Here is a 22,432-nt window from a genome sequence, read left to right as displayed (position 1 = left end):
ACAGGTAGACTGCTTCAAAGAATTATGGGACAGGAAAGCAGCCATTTTTAACCTAAATGAAACCGTTAGATTATTTTTAACTAAAACAACAGGATGAAGGAAAAGACTTTGGATAAGGACACAATTGTAGCGTACCACAGTTTCGTTCAGCAGAGAATCAGAAGCGATTTAAATGGATTAGCAATTGGTCCAGGATGGATACCTTGCAGATTAGGCTTATTGTTTGCAATATTCTCTTTTCTTAGTCTAATCACAGGTAAATATTTGGGTTGACATTATTACATTATGAGTCATATACAAGTATGTCATAGTTGTAGATTCTATCTAATAAACATTATAAAATAATTAATTAAATAGTATTTGAAGATAATTAAAATAGAGTCCCCTCCCCACCCCACCCCCCACACCAAAAAAAAAAACAGATAAAAAAAAAGGATACTAACTAAACATTTTGAAAAAAAACCTAAAACTAAAGGTGACCGATATCGAACTCGATTACATGTCATTTCGGTCCGAACTGTCGTCCACATGAGTCCGAAAGGTTGCCTGTGCTGAGTCTGAAATGTCATCTTACTATGATCTGAGGGTTACAGGGGTTTAAAAGTGCAGAAAAGTAGGCATGTTTTTCATATATGTAACCATATAATAGCTCAGTATCGTTGACCATACTACTACGTTCAAGTCAAGAAAATTCTGGAAATGAAATGGGCCCGGTTTAACGTCCTACTGTTCTGCTCCTACTGGACTAATGAAGACAGGCATACGCCATACAGTGTGATACGAGGGAAATTTTGACCAGGCAGCAGCACTATGGCCCACTCTTATATTAAATTTCAACTGCCAAGGATCTTTTCGTGCACGCCAATGTATACACGGGTCCTCTTTTTTTTTGTCCCATCCGAACGACTAGACAATTGTCCTTGTCAGTCCAAGAAAATTCTGTACGGTACAAAATTATGATTGTCCTGTATTTTTTACCTGTTGATTTTGATTAGTTCACAGTTTTCATAACTTGTTAGCGACTTCTCCTCATCTGTACAGTCAGCAGAGACTACATGTATCATTTCATTCAAAACATATGAAAAAAAACTCCAGCTGACCCAGTCCCTTTTCACGCGGTGTATTTTTGGGTCGTTTTGACTAAATTATGGCTGCTTTTACCAAAGCTTTAGCCATTTTGACCAAATTATCTGGATTTTGACCAATGTGAATTTTTGCCTTTATATGTCATGGCCGTTATTACCACATCCATTTTACTCACCTATTTGGGGATCACGGTGACTAAGTGGGTAAGACACTGGCTCGCTAGCCTGGAGGTCGGGTGTTCGATCCCTTGCATTGGCCCAGAAAATTCACCCAGATTTTCAGGTGTGGTTCCCCCTTGTCAGTAATGCAGAAGATTCCTCGAAGGTTGGAATTGGATATAAGAGTAGGCCGTAGTGCCGCTGTTCGGGCAAAATTTCCCTCATAGCACACTGTATGACGTATGTATGCTCATTAGTCCAGTTCGTAGCAGAACAGTAGGACGTTAAACCTCATTTCATTTCATTTTACTCACCTATTTGCTATTATATATTTTCAGGTATATTAATTATAGCACTACGTAGTCGCCATGTTTACCTTATTGATTGGTGGGCTCAATTTACGGGTCCCTTCTTTATTATTCTATTCTTATTATTTGCTGGGGTTTCAACGTATCTCATTCTGGCAGCCAAACGACGTTCAAACCTCTACAGACGAGAATTGTTTGTAAGTAATATATTTTTATTCTTTTACACAATTATAACCGGATACAGTCTTGTGTCAAGTTTGTTTGGATTATTTTTGGAGATGTGCGTTCTTCCTACTCCAATTTTATCATTAAGATGCAGTCATGCCTGCACCAGGGATTCTTCCACCCATTTTACATATGTATCTACAATGTAAATAAAATCACCCCCCAGGGCCCTTATTCACGAAAAACTTAAACTAAGATACAATCGAAATTTTAAGAAATACTGCAATTCGATTGGCTGACCAGTAAAATCAATTTGCATATATCCAATGAAGTTGCAGTATTTCTTAAAATTTCGGTTGTAACTTAGTTTAAGTTTTCGTGAATAAGGGCCCAGATATGTGGTATCAAATTATCCAACATGACCCTGTGAATGTTTTAGACCATCGAATTTGGGCCCAGGGCGAAGCCGGGTAGCGTGCTAGTTGTATTTATAGTAAGAGGTTAATTCATACTAGTCGTCGCTTTAAATCAACATTGATGTTGTGATCTTACCGGAAAAAGATAACCTTCTGATATCCAATATTTAAGACAAAATAAACATTTTACAATTGGTACACGAATTGTGTAATGCGTTTCAGCGCTATTTGTAATAAGGGACTCGAAAAATGAGGCTAGACATATTCCACAAGTCATGTCAAAGGGTGACACTCTATTCTTATCTGGAGAGCATGCGCAATAAATACTATCAGCGTAGACTGGAATAAACAGATGCTAGAGATTGAAATTCGATTGAGAATACTGGCTACCAACAATGTCATACTGAATTTTTCTCTACGGACTCCTTTAACTTAACAACCCCTCGCCGATTAAATACATGTATTAACTAAGTTTGAGATATTTTTATATTTTATATTTAGTTCCGTCCAATTGGTGATTTTGGTGTCGCTGTTGTTCACAAGAGCAATCTGCAGTTTGAACAGGAAACAAAGTAAGATTATGTTTATTGATTTAGTTGTTATCCCACTAAAGGTCATGTTTCTGAAGCAACGGCTGCGAGTTTTACAACATCTGGCCGTTGCTTGTTTACTTCACAATTCCCGTACTCATAGCTATGTTATCTACAGACACGTGAGCAGTAGCGTCCAATCAGAGGTTGTTACATCGCGACCTCCACGGAAACCTTGACATTGAATGAACCTTGAACTTTGCAGCTCGATTATCACAGGAAGACATTTTAGCTTGAAAGCGCGAGACTTGGTATTCGCAACGATCAAGGAATCTGATAGGCTCACAAGCTGGGCTTGTACCCAATCAAAATTAGTGCCAAAATATGCGGGGTATTACGTGAAGGCCTTGATAAGATGTACGTAGTTAAGGCGAGATTAAACCTTCTATTGAAAATGACTAATGGTCAGGGCCCTTATTCATGAAAACTTAAACTAAGATACAATCGAAATTTTAAGAAATACTGCAATTCGATTGGCTGACCAGTAAAATCAATTTGCATATATCCAATTTGCATATTGGTCAGCCAATCGAATTGCAGTATTTCTTAAAATTTCGATTGTATGTTAGTTTAAGTTTTCGTGAATAAGGGCCCTGCTCTCACCAATCTGATTAAAATACAGATCTATATTTCGTTTTTTTTATTCTTTCGATGGCCTGCACTACAGGAAGATCTGAGACCTGTTGTAGTGGAAGATTGCATCAGGGGTCATATGAGCGGCTTTTGACCTTACATGTATGACGTAAGACATTGATTAATCAATCAGCTTGATGTTTCTAGTGGTTTACCCAAAGTTCCGTGCACTTCACGCCAAAAACTCGCTGTAATAGACCGTTTCATTGGCTAATCGCTCACAGCAACCAGAATGCGGGTTATATAACATATAATAATCATGATATTGTGGAATGGAATGATACATAGGTCATAATTACTTTACCATATAACAATTGTGATATTATGGAATGATACATAGGTTATAATTACTTTACCATATAACAATTGTCATATTATGGAATGATACATAGGTTATAATTACTTTACCATATAATAATTATGATATTATGAAATGATACATAGGTCATAATTACTTTACCATATAATAATCATGATATAATTCTGGATAGACATCTTCTATTTTACCTTCCCTATTTGCATGAATGTACAGACATCACAAATGGCTATACTGATATTAGCATGGAGGATATGGTAATTTATTTTTTTGAACTCTAATTTCAGACCTGAGTTAAAATCTGGAACTACTCCCCATCGTGGTGTTTTACCAAATTCGGGGGCTTACTCTGAACGAAGGCGGCATCATAGAGAAGGTAGGGAAAATCGTGGTTATGACGATGAGAGGCGGGGTGAGAGACGAGAGAGAGATCCTAGAGATGAAGGTCAGCGACGAGAGAGACGGGAGAGAGATCCAAGAGATGAAGGTCAACGACGAGAGAGACGAGAGAGAGATCCGAGAGATGAAGGTCAGCGACGTCATCGAGATGACAAAGAAAGGAGAGAACGTGATCCAAGCAGAGAGGACAAAGAGAGACGAGATCGAAGGGACCGAGATCGAAATGATCCAAGAGAACAGGAACGAAGAGCTCGAGAACGGAAAGAACGAGAAGCTCGCGGTGAGATGGATCCCAGGGAGAAGGAATACAGAGAGAGAAGAGATCGTGAACGAAGAGAACGAGAGCAAAGAGACCGACCTCCGCCAACGGATGAATCAAGCACAGATCAAGAACAGATCCAGCAGAGATCAGAAGGACGTAGAGGTGGTCGTGGTGCTCCAAAACTTCCAGCAGATTCTAGCGGCTTTGTTCCAGCGTGAGTATCTATTTTTGTAGTGGTAGCACGGGCATTTGCTCGAGAGATCCACTTGGCACAATCTAGGTCATTTCGGGACTAACAGATCAGTTAATTTTATTTCAACAGAAATGAATGAAATGAAATGGGGTTTACGTCCTACTGTTCTGCTCCGACTATGCTAATGAAGATGGCCGGACAGTGGCGTTATGGCCTACTTTTAAACTGAATTCCAACTGCCAAGGGATCTATCTGTTACATGCATGCCAATGTGTACGTTTGACTTCGGTTTTTCATCCCATCCAAAGACTAGACAGCTGTCCTTGTCAGGCCCTTGTACTGAACCACTGACAAGGGGAAACCACAACTGAAAATCCTGATGAGTTTTCTTGGCCAACACATGTTTTTTATCCCATCCAAAGGACAAAACGGTGTTCCTTGTCAGGTCCTCCACCCAGCCCGTCCAACCCCAGTCACATGGCCAAACCCGACCCCGAGTTCACAAAACATTCTCGCATTTAAGTTAAGAATTTACTCAAAATTGTTCGTCTTATTTTAACTAAATTATAGCCCTTTATAAAACTTTTGTTGTTTTAATGTATCAAATACATCAATAAGAAACTATGTGTAAAGTTTTGTGTTTCTGTGTCAATGATATTTCTTATAAACAGTGATTGAAAGTTGAGTACCGGTAAAGTCTTAACTTAAATCTGAGAATGCTTTGTGAACTCAGGGCCAGGGTAAAAAATCTTGATGCAAGGTCTCAACCAACATCGGTATATAATACACACCACCGGGTTAGTTAGTTACTGACCAAAACTATGCCCGGTCGGCTGGATGGCCGAATGGTTAGCGTGTGCACGCAGTATCATAAGGTCTGTCACTGAGTCAACTGGCATGGTTTTGATTCCCCGGTTCTACATGATAAGGAGTATGGTCGCCTGTCCAACCTTGTGGGTTTTCTCCAGGTCCCAGTTTGTGTCAAGTGGACGTTAAACCACATTTCTCTCTCTCTCCTACTTTGCCATATTATTCTAATCAGTTAATCATACATTATGCAACAGCTAAATCTACCTATAACAGGTCTTTTTTTACACCTGAAATGTTATATAAATCATCAGACATTTATTAACATGACAACATCATAATCAAGTCTCTATGCCATCGGATGGCTCCAATTCTAAGTAGATTAGAACATTTCAGCCATTTAATGATTTAATTTAAAAATGGAGAAGCGAGACTAAGACTCAAATGACTACATTGTAGTACGGTGGTTATGATCAATTCACACATATTGTCAAAACTACAACCATTGATAACTTAACTCAAAATAAAGTAATTTGAATGAAATTTTCAATATATTCATTTTGCATTATCTATTTTTGAATATTGTAGCAAGAATGTCCAGCTCTTTATGTAAATCTTACATAATAATATAAAGATGCACAGACTTGGTGCTTTTGGAACGAGTTCATTATTTCTTAAAATATATTTTTTAATGTTTTCACCTTCTTTTATTGCAGGGATCGTGTTGTATTAGATGCAGATTTTGGTCGACCAGCCGATTCATCGTCACGTGCATCTGAATCTGAACTATAAATCTTCATAACATTGCCATATTAATTCATTCCTTTAATATCAGTATATATAAGGAACTCATGTGGGTGTTAGTCTGGCTCCAAGCAGTTAATTATAGTACTGGGGAAAATCACTGTGTATGCAGGACCAGCTAGTGCCAGACTGTTTTGTGCACTAGCCAAGTGCAACTACTTGCTCCCATACCACCGTACGTGACAAGGAGTAGGGTCGCCTTCCAATCTCATGGGTTTCCTCCTACTGTTAAAGACCCCTACGCACAAGCAAATTATTCAAATAAAATTGAACCATATGTTAGTCCCCAAATGACCTGGATTGTGTTGAGTGGACGTTAATCCCTATTTCTCTCTCTCCCTCATACCCCCACCCCTCCCCATTTCTTATAACAGAAGTTTAGTAGCATATCAATCTCTGATTATTTTTCTGAAATACAAAAAGAAAGATTTTCACATTTATCATAATATATTGTATAAAAGGGTCAGTACTGCGCCCCTTTCATATTTGCACCCTAGGCTTAGGTAGCGGCGTTGTTGGCCTAATCAGCCTTAGTGTTTGCTATAAATATGACTAGCCAAAGTTGTAGGTCAAAGAATTGATTTTTTAAAGAAGAGAAATGGATCTAAATGTTAGATAATAATAACTTTTAAATTGATTGTTTTATTTCAATTAATTTCATATAATACAATGAAATATAGCGTACATGAAAAGAGAAAATTCTGGCACATTACTGGAATGTTTTTGTCCCCCGCCTTTCGAAGAAAGCAGGGGACTATTAAAATGGGTTCGTCTGTCTGTCCGTCTGTCTGTCCGTCACACTTTTTGGGACACAATAACTCTCCTTCTAATTGAGCTAGAATGTTCAAACTTGGTGTGGGTGTTTATTAGGCCAATGCCTTGATGGAGTTCGAAGATGAGCATTTTCGGCTTAGGGTAAGCAGAGATAAGCAATTTGATTGGTTGATGCTTTGGGACACGATAACTTTAGTTCTAATTAAGTGAGAGAGATGAAACTTGGTGTATAGTTTCATTACATCAATACCTTGACTAAGTTCGATGATGAGAATTTTCTGCTTAGGCTAACGAGCAATACGCATTTTGATTGGTCACGACTTTGGAACATAACAACTCTTCTTCTAATTGAGGTAGAATGTTTAAACTTGATGTAGATGATCGTCTTGACTGAGTTCAATGATTAACATATCGAGCTAAAGCTAAGCAAAGATAAGCAATTTCCTGCTTTGGGACAAGATTCTATCTGATAGAGAGTGATGAAACTTAGTGTATAGTTGATAATCAGTTTGACTGCTTGATACTTTGGAAAAAAATAGATGTGCGATTAATTAATATGTGTCATCTATTTATTTGGGGATTTCGGCGGGGGACATCAGCCTCACTGTTGGCTTGTTTTATCAAGAATGAATATACTGAAGTTTTGATATAATATGAATATTATCTTCATCCCTCCTTAATTATTGATATCACTCATAATTCCAAGATGGCGGCGTTGACATCATGCTTGATGGCTAAATCTATTTGATAAGGCCAGCTCAATTTTTGTCAAGGTCGTCTAGATGTACATGTAAATAAGGTTAGGGCGCGTGATTGTAGGTTAGGGTTAGAGTAAGCATTGGGGCTAGGGTCAGGGTTAGGATTAGCGCTAGCCCTGTTTACATCTCATGACCTATGACGAAAAATTAAGCTGGCCTTATCATTTAGCACTAACCATGCTTGGTTCCTTGTCCATATATTGTTATTGTACTGTTTTATGCAGAATGCAAATAGTTTTGATATAAAATGCATATCTTCATCCCTCCATCATTAATTGTGGCCTTGTTTTATAAAAAAATCTTCACAGCAAAATGAAGTAAATCTTGATCAATCATTTCATCATCTTCAAACTTTTTGACCCGTCTAGAACTCACCCTGCATACATTATAGAAATTATATTTTCAGGCAAAGAACGCCTGAAAATATGATAAAAGTGCATTTACTTTTAAATTTGAAAATAGAAATATGTTTAAGAATTATATATATCTTAGTCATGAAACCTAAAATAAGGTATTTTAAAGACAATGAACTTTAAGAGAAAAGCAGTGGACACATTAGCCAAATCGTTCGTCCGAACTAATCGGCGCCAAACTTTATTCGGTTGAATGGGTGGACACACTAGACGAAAGCTTCGCCCGATTCACCAGTCGATTGCATCACCTTTTACGTCACATGATTAATGATTAAATGTGGCGGCGACCATGTCTTCAAACAATCATGTGACTTCTCTATAGGAGTGGATGATGAGTGGTGATTGGCTAATTAATTCTACATTTGGGCGATTGCGTCGGTGAATATAATTCGGCCGAATATATCAAACATGTTTGATTCGGGCGAATAGAAATTTGAGTACAATCAGGTAGTCCACGTTAAATTGGCCTGCTTGTTCTTGGGACAATTGCTCAGGTTTATAAAGGTACGCTCCTACATCTTTTAATCATTCCAGTTCTACATGCAAATTTTAAAATATTTTTTAGATATATCATTTTAATTTTTGTTAAGTTCACTAAAGATTCATGTTTTAAAAAATCCCATCCAACCATGTACATTCCATTTTAAGATTATATATTAAGGTATATGAAAGTTTTTATTAATAATACATATTATCTTTGTTTTCACTTGTCAATTCATAAGGTCTTTATATTTATGTTGGTTATATGTTACTTCCTTGCCATATTCAGAGGCGGATCCAGGAATTTTTGCAGGAGGGGGTTTGCCCGATACCTGAGACAGTGTATCTATGGAGTGGGGGGGGGCAGTCCCCCGGCCATGAAAATATTTGAGAAATACATGGTCTTTATCGTTATTTTAGCGTATATACATAAACACTGGGCTTTTTAAAGAGAGAAATCCAACACCCCGTTAAACGTCAATTTTTATAATGAATTAATAGGATCATATTGTGATTTAATTTCATTGATACAAAGCATTAATTATTGTGATATCACACATGTGCTTTGAATGCCCATCCCATCCCAACATCTGACTTTAAAAGATAAAGCGTTAAAAGATAAAGCACACGACCATTCTCATAAAAAGTGTAATTTTACAAAGTTTTTATGTAGCTGAGCAGGAAGGTGTTTGGATACCCTCCCCCCCCCCCCCCCCCCCCCGCAAACTCTGGATCCACCCCTGCTATTCTTTATTAATTAAAATAATGTTCCTTGAATGACATTTAGAAGTAGAGGTACAATATTCATAATAACACAACTTTATGGATTTACTACTTCTTAGTTTATTACATGCAACGTTTCAAGTAAGAGTATTGAAACGTTGCATGTAATAAACTAAGAATTTTTAAATCCATAAAGTTGTGTTATTATGAATTAAAATCATCATTTAAGTATGTAGCCCATAACTTTTTATACTGTTGAATGATTCTAGGGTTTGTAAACTTCTGAGCAATTTATTGATTGGTGATTTCTAAATCTCAATTTTAAAGAATTTATAAACCGGTAAAACACAATAGAGGTCAATTTATATTTTTTGTTTGAAAAAAATTGTGATAATGCAAAAAAGATTGTCATATTCTCTGAAAAAAAAGGTCTTGTTAATCTGAAGAATACAAAATATGTCAAAAATTTACGACCTAGCAAATTTAGAAAGTGAAGGTCCAGTTCAAGACACTGTATTATATTGCGTACTTTGTATTTAATGCCTGTACTGGTAGTTCACCTATGATCATCAGCATTTTCTATTCATCTTTATAGGCCTATCCTGCTTAGCAATAAAAGTTGGCCTTTGTTTTAAAATATATGTAGGCCTAATGATTGTAGATAAATTTATTAATCAACAAAATTTTATAACCAATTTTTTTTATGTAATGTGTATATTTTTTCATTTATTAAAATACTTTTTATATTTATCATTGTGTTGCTATAGATACACTTGGAATTTTATTGAATATAATTTTCTAGATAAACATTGTTTTTTCTCGTCTTCACAAAACCTTGGTCCAACCAAAACATGGTAATGTCTTATGACTATGGTTACATGAATACATGCGAAATGCAAGAGAGGAGAGTTTAGCCCAGAGGCACTGTCCTTGACAATTAATGGGCTAGGCTTGAGTACTGACACATAGAATTCCTTTTTGTCCATACAGGGATTTGAACCTGGGACACTGTTGTCAAGAGTAGGCCTACAGTACCTGGCCTGAATATTACACAACTAGGCCTACTACATAACATGTCGAACCTTGGTTTTGTTTACCGTCCGAACAACTAGACGAAAGACTCAACAAACGGGATTAAACTGGGTAGAGAAACCGGAGTTATTTCCCTTATCATGGAAAGCATGAAACGCACATTATCGATTATGGTTGCAACATTTGAAGTAACATCTCACAAGTCGTTATTGTAGGAATGAAAGAAGGGTGGACAGTTGGTGATTCTTTGATTAGCCTGTTAAAACTGTCATGACAGAACAGAAGCATAACACTGGCTTCTCCGTGGATTGGGTCCCGTCCCCGACCTTTACTCGATCTCTGTGAGTCTGTGGATGCTGGCACGTCATCTCTCTATCTCCTAGCCTAATCCTCGTGTATTAGCAAAAACTCTGGCGAAAATATAACTTTTATGAAATGGCAGTAATTGCCACCTTTCAGAATTTGTGAATGTCATTGGAAGTTTTGAATTAGATCTAAAGATAAATAATTTCATTAACTTTCCCGTTCCGCCAGATGGCGATATCGGCACAATATTGACATGATTATGATTTTGGCCAATCATTTACGTTCTTGTTTACTAAAGGCGCCCTTTTTGATCAGAGAAAGCCGACTTTTACTTTGCGCCAACAACAACTTCTGTGAAAAATATTTTGAAGCAAAATTCCAGAGAAGATATCACAGTGAAGAGAAAAAAGAAATAATCAAAAAGATGTTGGGGAGTGTCAATCTGAAAAAATTTGGTATTAAAGGTATAATTTATTAAAATAGAGAGTCTAGAGTCAGAGAGTAGATCTAGATCTAAGGCGACATAAAAAAAATTAGTTGGTGATCGTACCCACCGGCCCAGAAAATTCTACCCGACCAGAATTTTTTTTTTATTTTTTTTTTTCAAAATTTACCTTCTTACGATGTTTAAAACCAATGGTAAAAGTTCCAAAATGTAGCCAGGCTACGAAATTCCTAATCGCAAGAGTTAATGAAGCGGATATAATTATTGGCACGTGTTCCAATACTCTTCAAATGCGTAGGACTGAATGACATAAACAAATTACGACCTGTTAACGGCAACAATGGCTGACATTTTTGTTTGCACGCGTACAGCACCAAATACAATATTTTGAATACAACATATACAACCTGGAACTATAATGTTAAGATGGGAATACGTCTCGCCGATTCTGAACTACATGAAACAGTCTCTTGAATAAATGCAACAACAGATTTTCGGAATGGCCATGGGGGGCATGAATAACTAAATCAACCGATTATTAATATTAGTGATCGTAAGTCGTTATGCAAAATGTCTTTTTTTTTGTGTGTTTTTTTGGAGGGGGGGGGGCGGGCGGGCTCTTCTGGTCTTACTATTCGCAAAATACAATATTATAAAAGTTGAATGTCTAAAAAGAATATCAGTCCAAAGACATGATATGAATTGAAAATTTTGCAACATTTGATATCCTGCAACATTAAACCAGTCGGCACCACATATAAGTGTTCAGTTATAAATCTCTTTATCTGATTGAATCCAAGGCGGAATATCTCAAGTTTAAATAATTAATCTGAACAATTCAAATGATGATCATGCAGATGAGTTGTGTTTTGACATGAAATAAAAGGTTAATATTCCTGAAGTATATTGCTTATTCTATAGCCTATATTCATTAAAAAAAAACAAAAAAAACTCCCTCCCTCCCACATTTTTTGAAAAAAAAGGACGATCACCAACTATTTTTTTTTAGGTGGCCTAATAATAAATATAAATACTACTACTACTAGCAATAAAACATTTTTGGACAAGCAGTATAGGTCGAGTAGTTTCTTTATTAACTCTTAGACTTAGGAACGCCACGGTCTCAACGCCACGATCTCAAGTGTCTGTGATCCTCGTAAAACGGCGAATGGGGAACGCAAAAAACCCCAGGGATAGTGCGACTTAATATTCCTTTATTTATTCCCTGCATATTCTTTATTGATTCTACTGTAAAAATAAGAACCATTGCCATTGGAAAATTCAGAATAAAACGAAGAAATGCCATGTGTCGACTATAGTCTATAGTCCTACTATATACTGGAAAACAAAATGTGACCATGTTATACCGGAAAACGCCGGAAAAACACTAAAAAAATATCGGAAAACACCCTAAATAGGTAACACAGAGTCTGGTCCTTTGTGTGCGGTTTTTGGTTTAGGGTTAGATTTTTCTGGTATTTAGTGTGTTTTACGGTATTTAGTGTTTTTCCGGTGTTTTCCAGTATTCAGTATAACATGGTGTTTTTCGGGGTTTTCCGGTATATAGTATATAACCCCCATGTGTTGATAGCTTAATTTTACAAGATAGCGTTTATTTTAAATCATTTAATAAATGCCATGTAAAAACATGTCTTCTATTCACTAAATTCATTGAATATTTGTTTATTATTATATGTGTTAATAATTCTACATTGATAAAATAATGTCTTCTATTCACTAAATTCATTGAATATTTGTTTATTATTATATGTGTTAATAATTCTACATTGATAAAATAATAAATATTATTTAAAGTCGAAAAACTGCAAATTATAATGATTATTATTTCATCAGCATAGAATTATTAACACTAAGCGAATGGAATAAAATTCATCCTATCTTTCTTTTCCAGGAAACCTTGACCTAAAAGATCTGGATGACTTGGATATTTCAAAAAAGAATTTTACGGTATGAACATCAAAATGATCAAATTATTTTTTTGAGAATGAGATTGAGAGGGAAACTTTTTATCAAAAGGTTTAAATCTATTCAAATTTCTGTAATTAGAAAATGCCTAAGTTTGCTTGTCATATTTGACATTTGATTTATTCTAGCATGGACTGTATGAAAATCGCAATGTTTGTTTTCTAGGTTTCTATAGAAGGTAACATTGGTTGTGGGAAGACAACTCTGTTGGAATATTACAGAAACTCTCCTAATGTCGAGGTAATTTCTTTTATGAATTTTATATAAGTAATATTAATACTGTTAATCAAAGCAATATCGGTCTATGGTTTGGTGCGTGTGAAAAATATTACAAGTCTGGAAATAAGGCACCTGTCACAGACAATGTCAGACACAGATTCAGGCTTTGTCAGGCACAAAACCTCTGTCCGGCACTGATTTGTCTTTTTTCATTAGTGCTATTTTTCATCCATTCACTTGATTTGATATTTGTTTATTTGGTGCAATGTCTTATTTTCTGTCTTGTCCGCAGGTTTATCTTGTAGATTATTGTTTTACGTGTAGTGTGGTCCTCCTGCACTTACTAGTAGTGCCTGACAATTTGTCAGGTACATCTAAAGTCGTTATTTCCAGGCCTGAATTGATCTGTTGTGTCTGTCATAAATTATTTCTGACGTGTTTTCCCCTTGTCAGTGGTGCAGGATGGAGGGCCTGACAAGGACAGCTGTTAGTCATCTGGATGAGACAATAAACTGAGGTACCGCGTATACATTGGTGTGCACGTAAAAGATCTCTTGGCGTTGTTGTTAGTTAGTTGTATTTTACGTCCGCTTCCACCGAGGTGATATCGTTGTTAGTTAGTTGTATTTTACGTCCGCTTCCACCGAGGTGATATCGCAGACAATATCACCTCGGTGGAAGCGGACGTAAAATACAACTAACTAACAACAACGCCAAGAGATCTTTTACGTGCACACCAATATCTATTCGGTATAAGAGTAGACCATAGTGCCGCTGCCCAGGCAAAATTTCCCTCATAGCACACTGTATGGTGTATTCCCGTCTTCATTAGTCAGAGCAGAACCAGGGCTTGCCACGAGCAAATTGGAGGCGAGTAGATGACTACTCACGCAAATATAGACTTGCGCGAGTGAGGCGAGTACATGTGTTTACTCACGCAGAATGATGTGCGTGAGTAGCCATTTAAATTTCATGTGCCTAATGGCAATGCTCTTGTCACTTCGGTGGAAGCGGACGTTGAATAAAGCTATTTCACACACAATGGCAATGCATACTCTTTTATTTCCTTGGCAGTAATATTAAATCGTCTTCCCATGACAAGAACGTTGCAAGGGAAACTGGGTTTCCCTTTGCCATCGTTGGCGTGCTGAGGGGATTCGGGTAAAGCTTAGAAAGGTAAAAGAACAGGCAAACCAATTTCAATCCCATTAATTTGCAGAAAAGATGCGGGATCGAAAGAATTGCTATAGAAACGACAACATCCGCTCAATTTTTGATTATCCAGACACGGCAAAGGACATCCGCTTAAAACCGCCTGGCAGTACGCGTCTCAAAGTATTTTTAGTAACAACAGGTGGCACTGGAAAGACACGCCGCGTGCGCAATAGTGCATCAATATGAAGGCATACAAATTGTTTACGGCTTTTTCTTATTACGATATTCCATTATTTCTGATTAAATTATTTTTTATATTTGTGTGAGTACTTAATCACTCACATAAATTTGGTTTTACGCGAGTGTAGCGTGCGCGCGAGTAATTTCTCGCGTCTCGTGGCAAGCCCTGAGAACAATAGGACGTTAAACCCCATTTCATATCTCTGTCATAAATTAACAAAAGTAATGAAATGCAATGTCCTACGTGTCTGCACAGACCTGGCTAATGAAGACTGACATGCAGTGTGCTATCGGGGAAATTTTGCCTGGAGACATGTTCTATGGCCTAATGATCTTTTAGAGGCATTTTGTAACTGGATAGAGCAATAAACTATAACACATACTTATGGAAGAACAATTACTGATTTATTTGGGCCAGGTTTTGAAGAGTATTCTCTCAACGTTTTCAAGCAAGTACAGTAACAAATGTGTAGAGCAATTATATATAGACAAGCAATAAAAACAAATCACTGCTAAAGATCTCCTACTCAAAAGCAGATTATTGAAATAAAATTGAACCACATGTTAATCTCTCTCTCTCTCTCTCTGACAAGTCTCTCACTTTCTTTTGTTACCTAAGAATTATGTATATTTGTAGGCTATACCGGAACCTGTGGAACAATGGACCAATGTTAAAGGACACAATGCGCTGGTATGTAAAATAATCATTTCAGAAACAGTCCTTCACATTTATAAAATTGTTGCCAATATCCATAAAAATCTCCTGCCAATTTTAAAAATGAGAAAACGACCTGAGTAAAAAAAACCTCTTCTTAATAATATTGCAAGAGTAATTCTACATTTTCTTGAATTAAGGTAGGGTTGATGATTTTCCGTGATCGCGGAAATCGCGGAATTGTCCACTCAAAACGGAATTTGAAATCTCACACGGAAAAAGACGGAAAAGCCGATATTTGCTAATACTAAACACAAACTCAAAACAATTTTGCAGTTATCCAAGTATTTCATCTTTTTATTCATAAAAATCGGAAATATTGAAAGATATCGCGTGGTTTTGTTACTGTCTATTTTAGTATTTAGCTACTTTCATTTTATCATTTAGGAATCATAATTTTAATCGAAACGAAAACCCGTCTTTCATGTATCCCTGTATACAATTACTCTGTAGTTTAACTTGAATTAAACATTGTAATGTATATATATGTCTTAAAAAGACCTTCTGTCACTTCATAAAAGTAAAAATCATTTCATTTACTTCTTATTTTACAGCCGGGCTCGTGACTCGTGTTTATCTGTTTATCCGCATTAACCACGTGACATCACAAATATACCGTAGCCTTGTGAATCCAGCCCTTATTCTTGAGGAAACGGTAGTAACTACGAAGATGTCTGGATAAATCGCGACTACAACTAGCAGCTGAGAAAAATGGCTTCGTCTGCTAAAAAGATGAAACGAGCTCACAAGATGTAATTTTCTGTTATTTAATTCGGGAAACAGGTTTAAAGAATAACTAGTCATTGAACATTACAAGTCATTCACAATTCAACATTTGTTATCATTGGTTTAAAATAATCCGTTTTGTAATAAAAGGCATTTTAAGATGTTTTATTCATTTATTCATAAAATAACATTTTATCTCGAAAAAACGGAATATGGTCAGCTCTGAAACGGAAAATAACGGAATTAAAAATACTTAAAACGGAATTTGCTATTTTCTGAAACGGAAAATCATCACCCCTATTAAGGAGAGCCAAATTATATTTATGCTTTAGTCTTGTTTTGAATGTTTGGTGAATATGGTAGCATCAGAATTATCATCATGGACAGTGATAGCTCGAATGTGTGCAGTTAAAAAATAATCAAAAAATGAAAGTAGTTTATTAATCTCAATATTTAGGAGAGCGATTTAGCTAATTTGCAGGAGTCTTAAACGTGAAGAACTGCAGAAGTATCTCATATATACATGTATCCTACTAGTTTAAGTTGTAGTTGATGGCAGGTATAGAAATGTATAGTCCTGTTTATAGGCTGGCCATCTACCTTACACTAATCATAGCAAGGATCTCTGGGTTGAAATTATATATATGGAATGTGTTCAACCAGTTATATCACATAAACTTGTAAAATTGGAAATATATAGTTCTGTTTACAAACTGGCAGTCTATTTATTTGATGAGTTATAAAACATGTAAAATTGGTGAACACCAATATTGTCTTTAAGATAATCACTAACATGGTAGGCATAAAATCATTTTCTAAATGGATGTTTGAATGGTGTAAAGTTTTGGACAGAATTAGCCAGGTTTATTGTTATATTAACTGTATTAATAATTGATCATTGTACAGGAATTACTCTACAAAGATCCTAAAAGATGGAGTTTTTCATTTAATATGTACGCCCAGTTGACACGTATAAAGATGCATCAACATCAACAGGTATTTATAAAAGTTTCCCAGATTCTTTATTACCAGTATCCTGGACAATTTCTCCATGGCAATATCAGGTTGAGATACCTACCTGTGTTCCCGTTTGGTTGGCATAATGAATAAGTAAGAATAAACCGTAGCTTCGCTACCAGGACAAAATTTCTCTCAGCACCCAAATGGTTATGACGTGGTTTCAATTCCCTGGTAGTATATGACCAGGAGTAGAGATGCCTGCCCAACCTCGTGGGTTTCCCCCAGGTTTCCTCCCACTGCTGAAGACCTCTACACACAAGCAAATTATTGAAATAAAATTGAACCATTTGTTAGTTCCAAAATGACCTGGTTTGTGTCGAGTGGATGTTAAACCCCATTTCTCTCTCTCTCTCGCTCTCAAAACATGAAAAAAACTCCAGCTGACACAGTCCTCTCTCTCTCTCCCCCTCTCTCTCTCTCCCCCTCTCTCTCTCTCTCTCTCTATATATATATATATATATATATATATATATATATATATATATATATATATATATATATATATATATATATATATATATATATATATATATATATATATATATCATAGCACACTGCATGACCTGCAGGAAAGTATGATGTTGAATGAACCTTGTTTCATTTCAATTCTTACAATAAGCAAGGTGACTAGAACAAGATTATATTTTTTCAGATTAAACCAATCAAGATGTTAGAAAGATCATTATACAGCACTCAGTATTGTTTTGTTGAAAATGATTATAGAAAGTAAGATTTTAATATTATTTACCTCATAAACTCACCTGCACTAAAAAAAAACCAGTTTAATTCTAGTAATATTTTCAAGTATACAAGCTAATATTTTATTTCTAATTTTGATAAACCTGTGTAAACTGAGGTTTTATTTCTAATTTCCCGTCTTCATTAGCCCAGGTTAGGAGAAGAACAGTAGGACGTTAAACCCCATTTCATTTCTATTTCTAATTTAAAGATACATTATGGGAGATTAGATAAAGAGCTGGTAGTTCTCACTATAATGGTTAACAACTAGATAATGTAAAGGCATTTGATAAAAATTTCAGTCAAATTGATCCACTCTTAACTGAGAATTTAGCGATTAAATTTTGGGCAGAGTCTCGATCATCATTACTAAAGTCGATAATATAAAAAACATAGTCTCAATTATCCAGTTTTTGATTTAATCAGAAGCAGCAGACCGGGTTCTAATCAAGTAAATATCGGAGACTAGCGATGCCATCGAGAGTTGATTATGGTTTGGATAATTAATTAATGTCTAATTAATAATTTATATAACATTTCAGGCATAAAGAAAGACCTGCAATATGCAGATTTAGCTCTTGCATAATTTATGTTTAAATAAACAAATTTCAGGTGTGCATGCTGATGTTTTAGTTCTAATTTTAATATACATATTTCAAGGTGTGTCAGCTGTGGTTTACATCTAATTTAAATAAACATAATATTATGATTTCAGTGGAACGTTAAATGGTTTAGAACATTCTATTATAACAGAATGGTTTAATTGGTTGATTGAATCCCAACAAGTTACAGTCGATCTCATTGGTTAGTTTGTCTTCTGTTTTAAAAGTATTCAATATAATTTAGCATGTTTAAAGCATGTATACATTGGCATGCACATAAAAGATCCCTTAGCAGTTGGAATTTGATATAAGAGTAGGCCATAGTGTCGCTGCCCGGGCAAAATTTCCCTCATGGCACTCTGTATGGCGTATGCCCGTCTTCATTAGCCCAGTCAGAGCAGAACAGTAGGACGTTAAACCCATTTGGGTTGAGTGGCCAAATGGTGAACAGTTAACACATGCTCGTTGGATCGAAGGTATGTCTTTGAGTCAAGTGGCATTGTACGTGACAAGGAGTAGGGTCGCCTGTCTAACCTAGTGGGTTTTCTCCGGGTCCTCAGACTTCCTCCCACTGCTAAGTAAAGCCCCCTGTGTGCAAGCTATGGATTTGAACCTTGTGTTAGTCCAGAAATGACCTAGCTTGTGTCAAGTGGATGTTAACCCCCATTTGTCACTCTGTCAACATTGCTCGTATTGAGTCAACTGGCGTGGTTTCAATTCCCCGGTTGTACGTGACAAGGAGTAGGGTCGGGTCGCCTGTCCAACCTCGTGGGTTTTCTCCGGTTTCCTCTCACTACTAAAGACCAATACGCGCAAGCGAATTATTGAAATAAAATTGAACTGTATGTTAGTCCCGAAATGACCTAGTTTGTGTCAAGTGGACCTTAAACCCCCCCATTTCTCTCATAGCACATTGCATGACGTGCAGCAAAGTATGAACCTTGTTACATTTTATTTCTTAAAATAAGCAATGTGACTAGAACAAAATTATTTTATTTCAGATTAAACCAGATTATACTTTATTACTTGGGTATTTTTGTCCCCCGCCTTTCGAAGAAAGCAGGGGACTATTAAAATGGGTTCGTCCGTCTGTCTGTCCGTCTGTCTGTCCGTCTGTCCGTCCGTCTGTCTGTCCGTCACACTTTTTGGGACACAATAACTCTCTTCCTAATTGAGCTAGAATGTTCAAACTTGGTGTATGTGTTTATTAGGTCAATGCCTTGATGGAGTTCGAAGATGAGCATTTTCCGCTTAGGGTAAGCAGAGATAAGCAATTTGATTGGTTGATGCTTTGGGACACGATAACTCTCTTCCTAATTGGGCTAGAATGTTCAAACTTGGTGTATGTGTTGATTAGGTCAATGCCTTGATGGAGTTCGAAGATGAGCATTTTCCGCTTAGGGTAAGCAGAGATAAGCAATTTGATTGGTTGATGCTTTGGGACACGATAACTTTTAATTGAGCTAGAATGTTCAAACTTGGTTTAGTGTTTATTAGGTCAATGCCTTGATGGAGTTCGAAGATGAGCATTTTCCGCTTAGGGTAAGCAGAGATAAGCAATTTGATTGGTTGATACTTTGGGGCACGATAACTCTCTTCCTAATTGAGCTAGAATGTTCAAACTTGGTGTATGTGTTGATTAGGTCAATGCCTTGATGGAGTTCGAAGATGAGCATTTTCCGTTTAGGGTAAGCAGAGATAAGCAATTTGATTGGTTGATGCTTTGGGACACGATAACTCTAGTTCTAATTAAGTGAGATTGATGAAACTTGGTGTATAGTTTCATTACAGTAATACCTTGACTAAGTTTGATAATGAGCATTTTCTGCTCAGGGTAAGCAGCAATTTGATTGGTTGATACTTTGGGGCACGATAACTCTCTTCCTAATTGAGCTAGAATGTTCAAACTTGGTGTATGTGTTGATTAGGTCAATGCCTTGATGGAGTTCGAAGATGAGCATTTTCCGCTTAGGGTAAGCAGAGATAAGCAATTTGATTGGTTGATGCTTTGGGACACGATAACTTTAGTTCTAATTAAGTGAGATTGATGAAACTTGGTGTATAGTTTCATTACAGTAATACCTTGACTAAGTTTGATAATGAGAATTTTCTGCTTTCGGTAAGCATAGCGATACGCAATTTGATTGGTCGAGACTTTGGAAAAAATAACTCTCCTACTTTGATTGTTAGACTATAAGTAAAGATATACTGTTTGATTGTTCAATACTTTGTAAAAGATAATTTGTGATAAATTTATATGTGTCCTCTAATTATTTTCCTATTTCGGCGGGGGACATCAGCCTCACTGTTGGCTTGTTATAATTTGTGTAGTTTATCAAATTTTTTATCCTGTAGCTTGTGTAGTTTATCTAATTTTTGTATTTTTAGAACTTGAATATTTTATCAAAATTTTATAAATTTTGTAGTTTATCTGCGAGCTGATCCTGAAGTTTGTCATCAAAGAATAAAACAACGTTCAAGAAAAGAAGAATCCGGTGTCCCTTACGTAAGTTTACTTTATACTTTTATTTTTCACACCCTCGAAATCAAAACCAAAAAATGACATGATTTTATGGTGAATCCATTTTAATTCTCCGCTGGCTTCCAAAAATGGTTCTGCTGGTATTGAAGGTTTTCTGAGAAATTTTCCAGGGGGCAGTCGTCTTGCTCTCTTTAGTTACCTTTATAAATCTGAATTGATATTTAAGTGTTTGTTATATTATAGAAATTAATTGAAGAATTTATATTTAAGTTTTTGTTTTATTATAGAAATTAATTGAAGAATTACACGAATTACATGAAGACTGGTTAATACATCAAACATCATATAAAACACCGGCACCCGTTCTTGTAAGTTTTTATTAGTTATTAAAGAATAAAATAATATAAAATGTGGTCTAATGGCCCACTGTTCTGCTCAGACTCGGTTAATGAAGACAAGCATAGCCATACAGTGTGCTATGAGAATGGTTTGTGAACTGGGGGCCTGGCTAATGAAGACAAACATATGCCATGTAGTGTGCTATGAGTGAATGTCTACTATAGACTCGTATTTCTATTCTCATCTGTCAGGGTATTTTTAACATACTGTCAGTGGTATACCTTAGATCACATCAGAACAAATAGATCCAGGTTCACTAGTCACTACCCTACTGACAAGGCCCACTACACCACTAATAAAGGTGTAACAAGGCCCACTACACCACTGACAAGGAGTAACCAGTAATGAATACTTTGTCAACGCGGGGTCAGAGCCACTCTGGCGGCAGCTCATTTAATAAATTGTTGAGGAATTAAGCTAAAGTGAATTGATATATTAATATTGCCTGGCCGTGTAAAATGTTTTTCTTATATTATATTTCCAGGTTGTCGATGCTAATAATAATTATGATGTCATGAAGAGTATTTATGAAGATAAAAGACCAGAAATATTATGTGGATATTGTTGATAGACTAACGAACAAATTAATCACAGATTTGTTATCTATTATTTAGATCTGTGTGTGTTTAATAACTTGTGCTATTATTATATGTCAGCAAGAATGTGGACAATGTTGCTGTATAGGTGAAACGGGTTGAGTCTTCATATTGTTATATTCGGATCCTTGGATCCTGGGCCCTTATTAACGAAAACTTAAACTAAGATACAATCGAAATTTTAAGAAATACTGCAATTCGATTGGCTGACCAATATGCAAATTGGATCTATGCAAATTGATTTTACTGGTCAGCTAATCGAATTGCAGTCTTTCTTAAAATTTCGATTGTATCTTAGTTTAAGTTTTCGTGAATAAGGGCCCAGGAGTGTTACATAGTTACATGTGGCTGAAAAGGAAAAACAACCATTCTCCATGTTAGAATTCCAATCTCCTTCTTTATTACTCAAAAAGGTAGATCAACACCATAAGGGAGCCAACTTGTGTCAACTTAAATATAAGGTTGCAGACCACAATATGACAATAT

General features: G+C 36.1%; 2 protein-coding genes across 2 annotated transcripts; both read left to right on the top strand.

Moving 5' to 3' along the window:
- The first annotated feature begins 3 nt into the window (after positions 1 to 3).
- On the top strand, positions 4 to 10,035 carry LOC126810119 (histone-lysine N-methyltransferase, H3 lysine-79 specific). The gene is made up of 5 exons (XM_050535101.2): positions 4 to 256; positions 1,583 to 1,749; positions 2,635 to 2,705; positions 3,960 to 4,547; positions 6,050 to 10,035. Exons 1-5 carry the CDS (start codon positions 94 to 96, stop codon positions 6,123 to 6,125), a joined length of 1,065 nt encoding a protein of 354 aa, XP_050391058.1. The 5' UTR covers positions 4 to 93; the 3' UTR covers positions 6,126 to 10,035.
- A 149-nt stretch (positions 10,036 to 10,184) lies between these two features.
- Positions 10,185 to 22,145, top strand: LOC126810130 (deoxynucleoside kinase). Its single transcript, XM_050535119.2, has 10 exons — positions 10,185 to 11,087; positions 12,981 to 13,036; positions 13,220 to 13,294; positions 15,306 to 15,359; positions 17,016 to 17,105; positions 17,782 to 17,855; positions 18,583 to 18,671; positions 20,896 to 20,975; positions 21,239 to 21,319; positions 21,835 to 22,145. Exons 1-10 carry the CDS (start codon positions 10,877 to 10,879, stop codon positions 21,916 to 21,918), a joined length of 894 nt encoding a protein of 297 aa, XP_050391076.1. The 5' UTR covers positions 10,185 to 10,876; the 3' UTR covers positions 21,919 to 22,145.
- Positions 22,146 to 22,432: the final 287 nt, after the last annotated feature.

This window comes from Patella vulgata, chromosome 2 (assembly GCF_932274485.2).
Source record: "Patella vulgata chromosome 2, xgPatVulg1.2, whole genome shotgun sequence".
In the NCBI taxonomy this organism is placed as follows: domain Eukaryota; kingdom Metazoa; phylum Mollusca; class Gastropoda; family Patellidae; genus Patella; species Patella vulgata.
This window is presented reverse-complemented; position numbering and strand designations above follow the sequence as displayed.

Excerpts from the sequence above, each read along its gene's own strand:
- LOC126810130 (XM_050535119.2), top strand. The coding sequence starts at position 10,877 with ATGATTATGATTTTGGCCAATCATTTACGTTCTTGTTTACTAAAGGCG. Across the intron at positions 17,106-17,781 it reads AGATGCATCAACATCAACAG|ATTAAACCAATCAAGATGTT; the intron begins GTATTTATAAAA and ends ATATTTTTTCAG. Across the intron at positions 17,856-18,582 it reads GTTGAAAATGATTATAGAAA|TGGAACGTTAAATGGTTTAG; the intron begins GTAAGATTTTAA and ends TTATGATTTCAG.
- LOC126810119 (XM_050535101.2), top strand. The coding sequence starts at position 94 with ATGAAGGAAAAGACTTTGGATAAGGACACAATTGTAGCGTACCACAGT. Across the intron at positions 257-1,582 it reads TTTTCTTAGTCTAATCACAG|GTATATTAATTATAGCACTA; the intron begins GTAAATATTTGG and ends ATATATTTTCAG. Across the intron at positions 4,548-6,049 it reads TCTAGCGGCTTTGTTCCAGC|GGATCGTGTTGTATTAGATG; the intron begins GTGAGTATCTAT and ends CTTTTATTGCAG.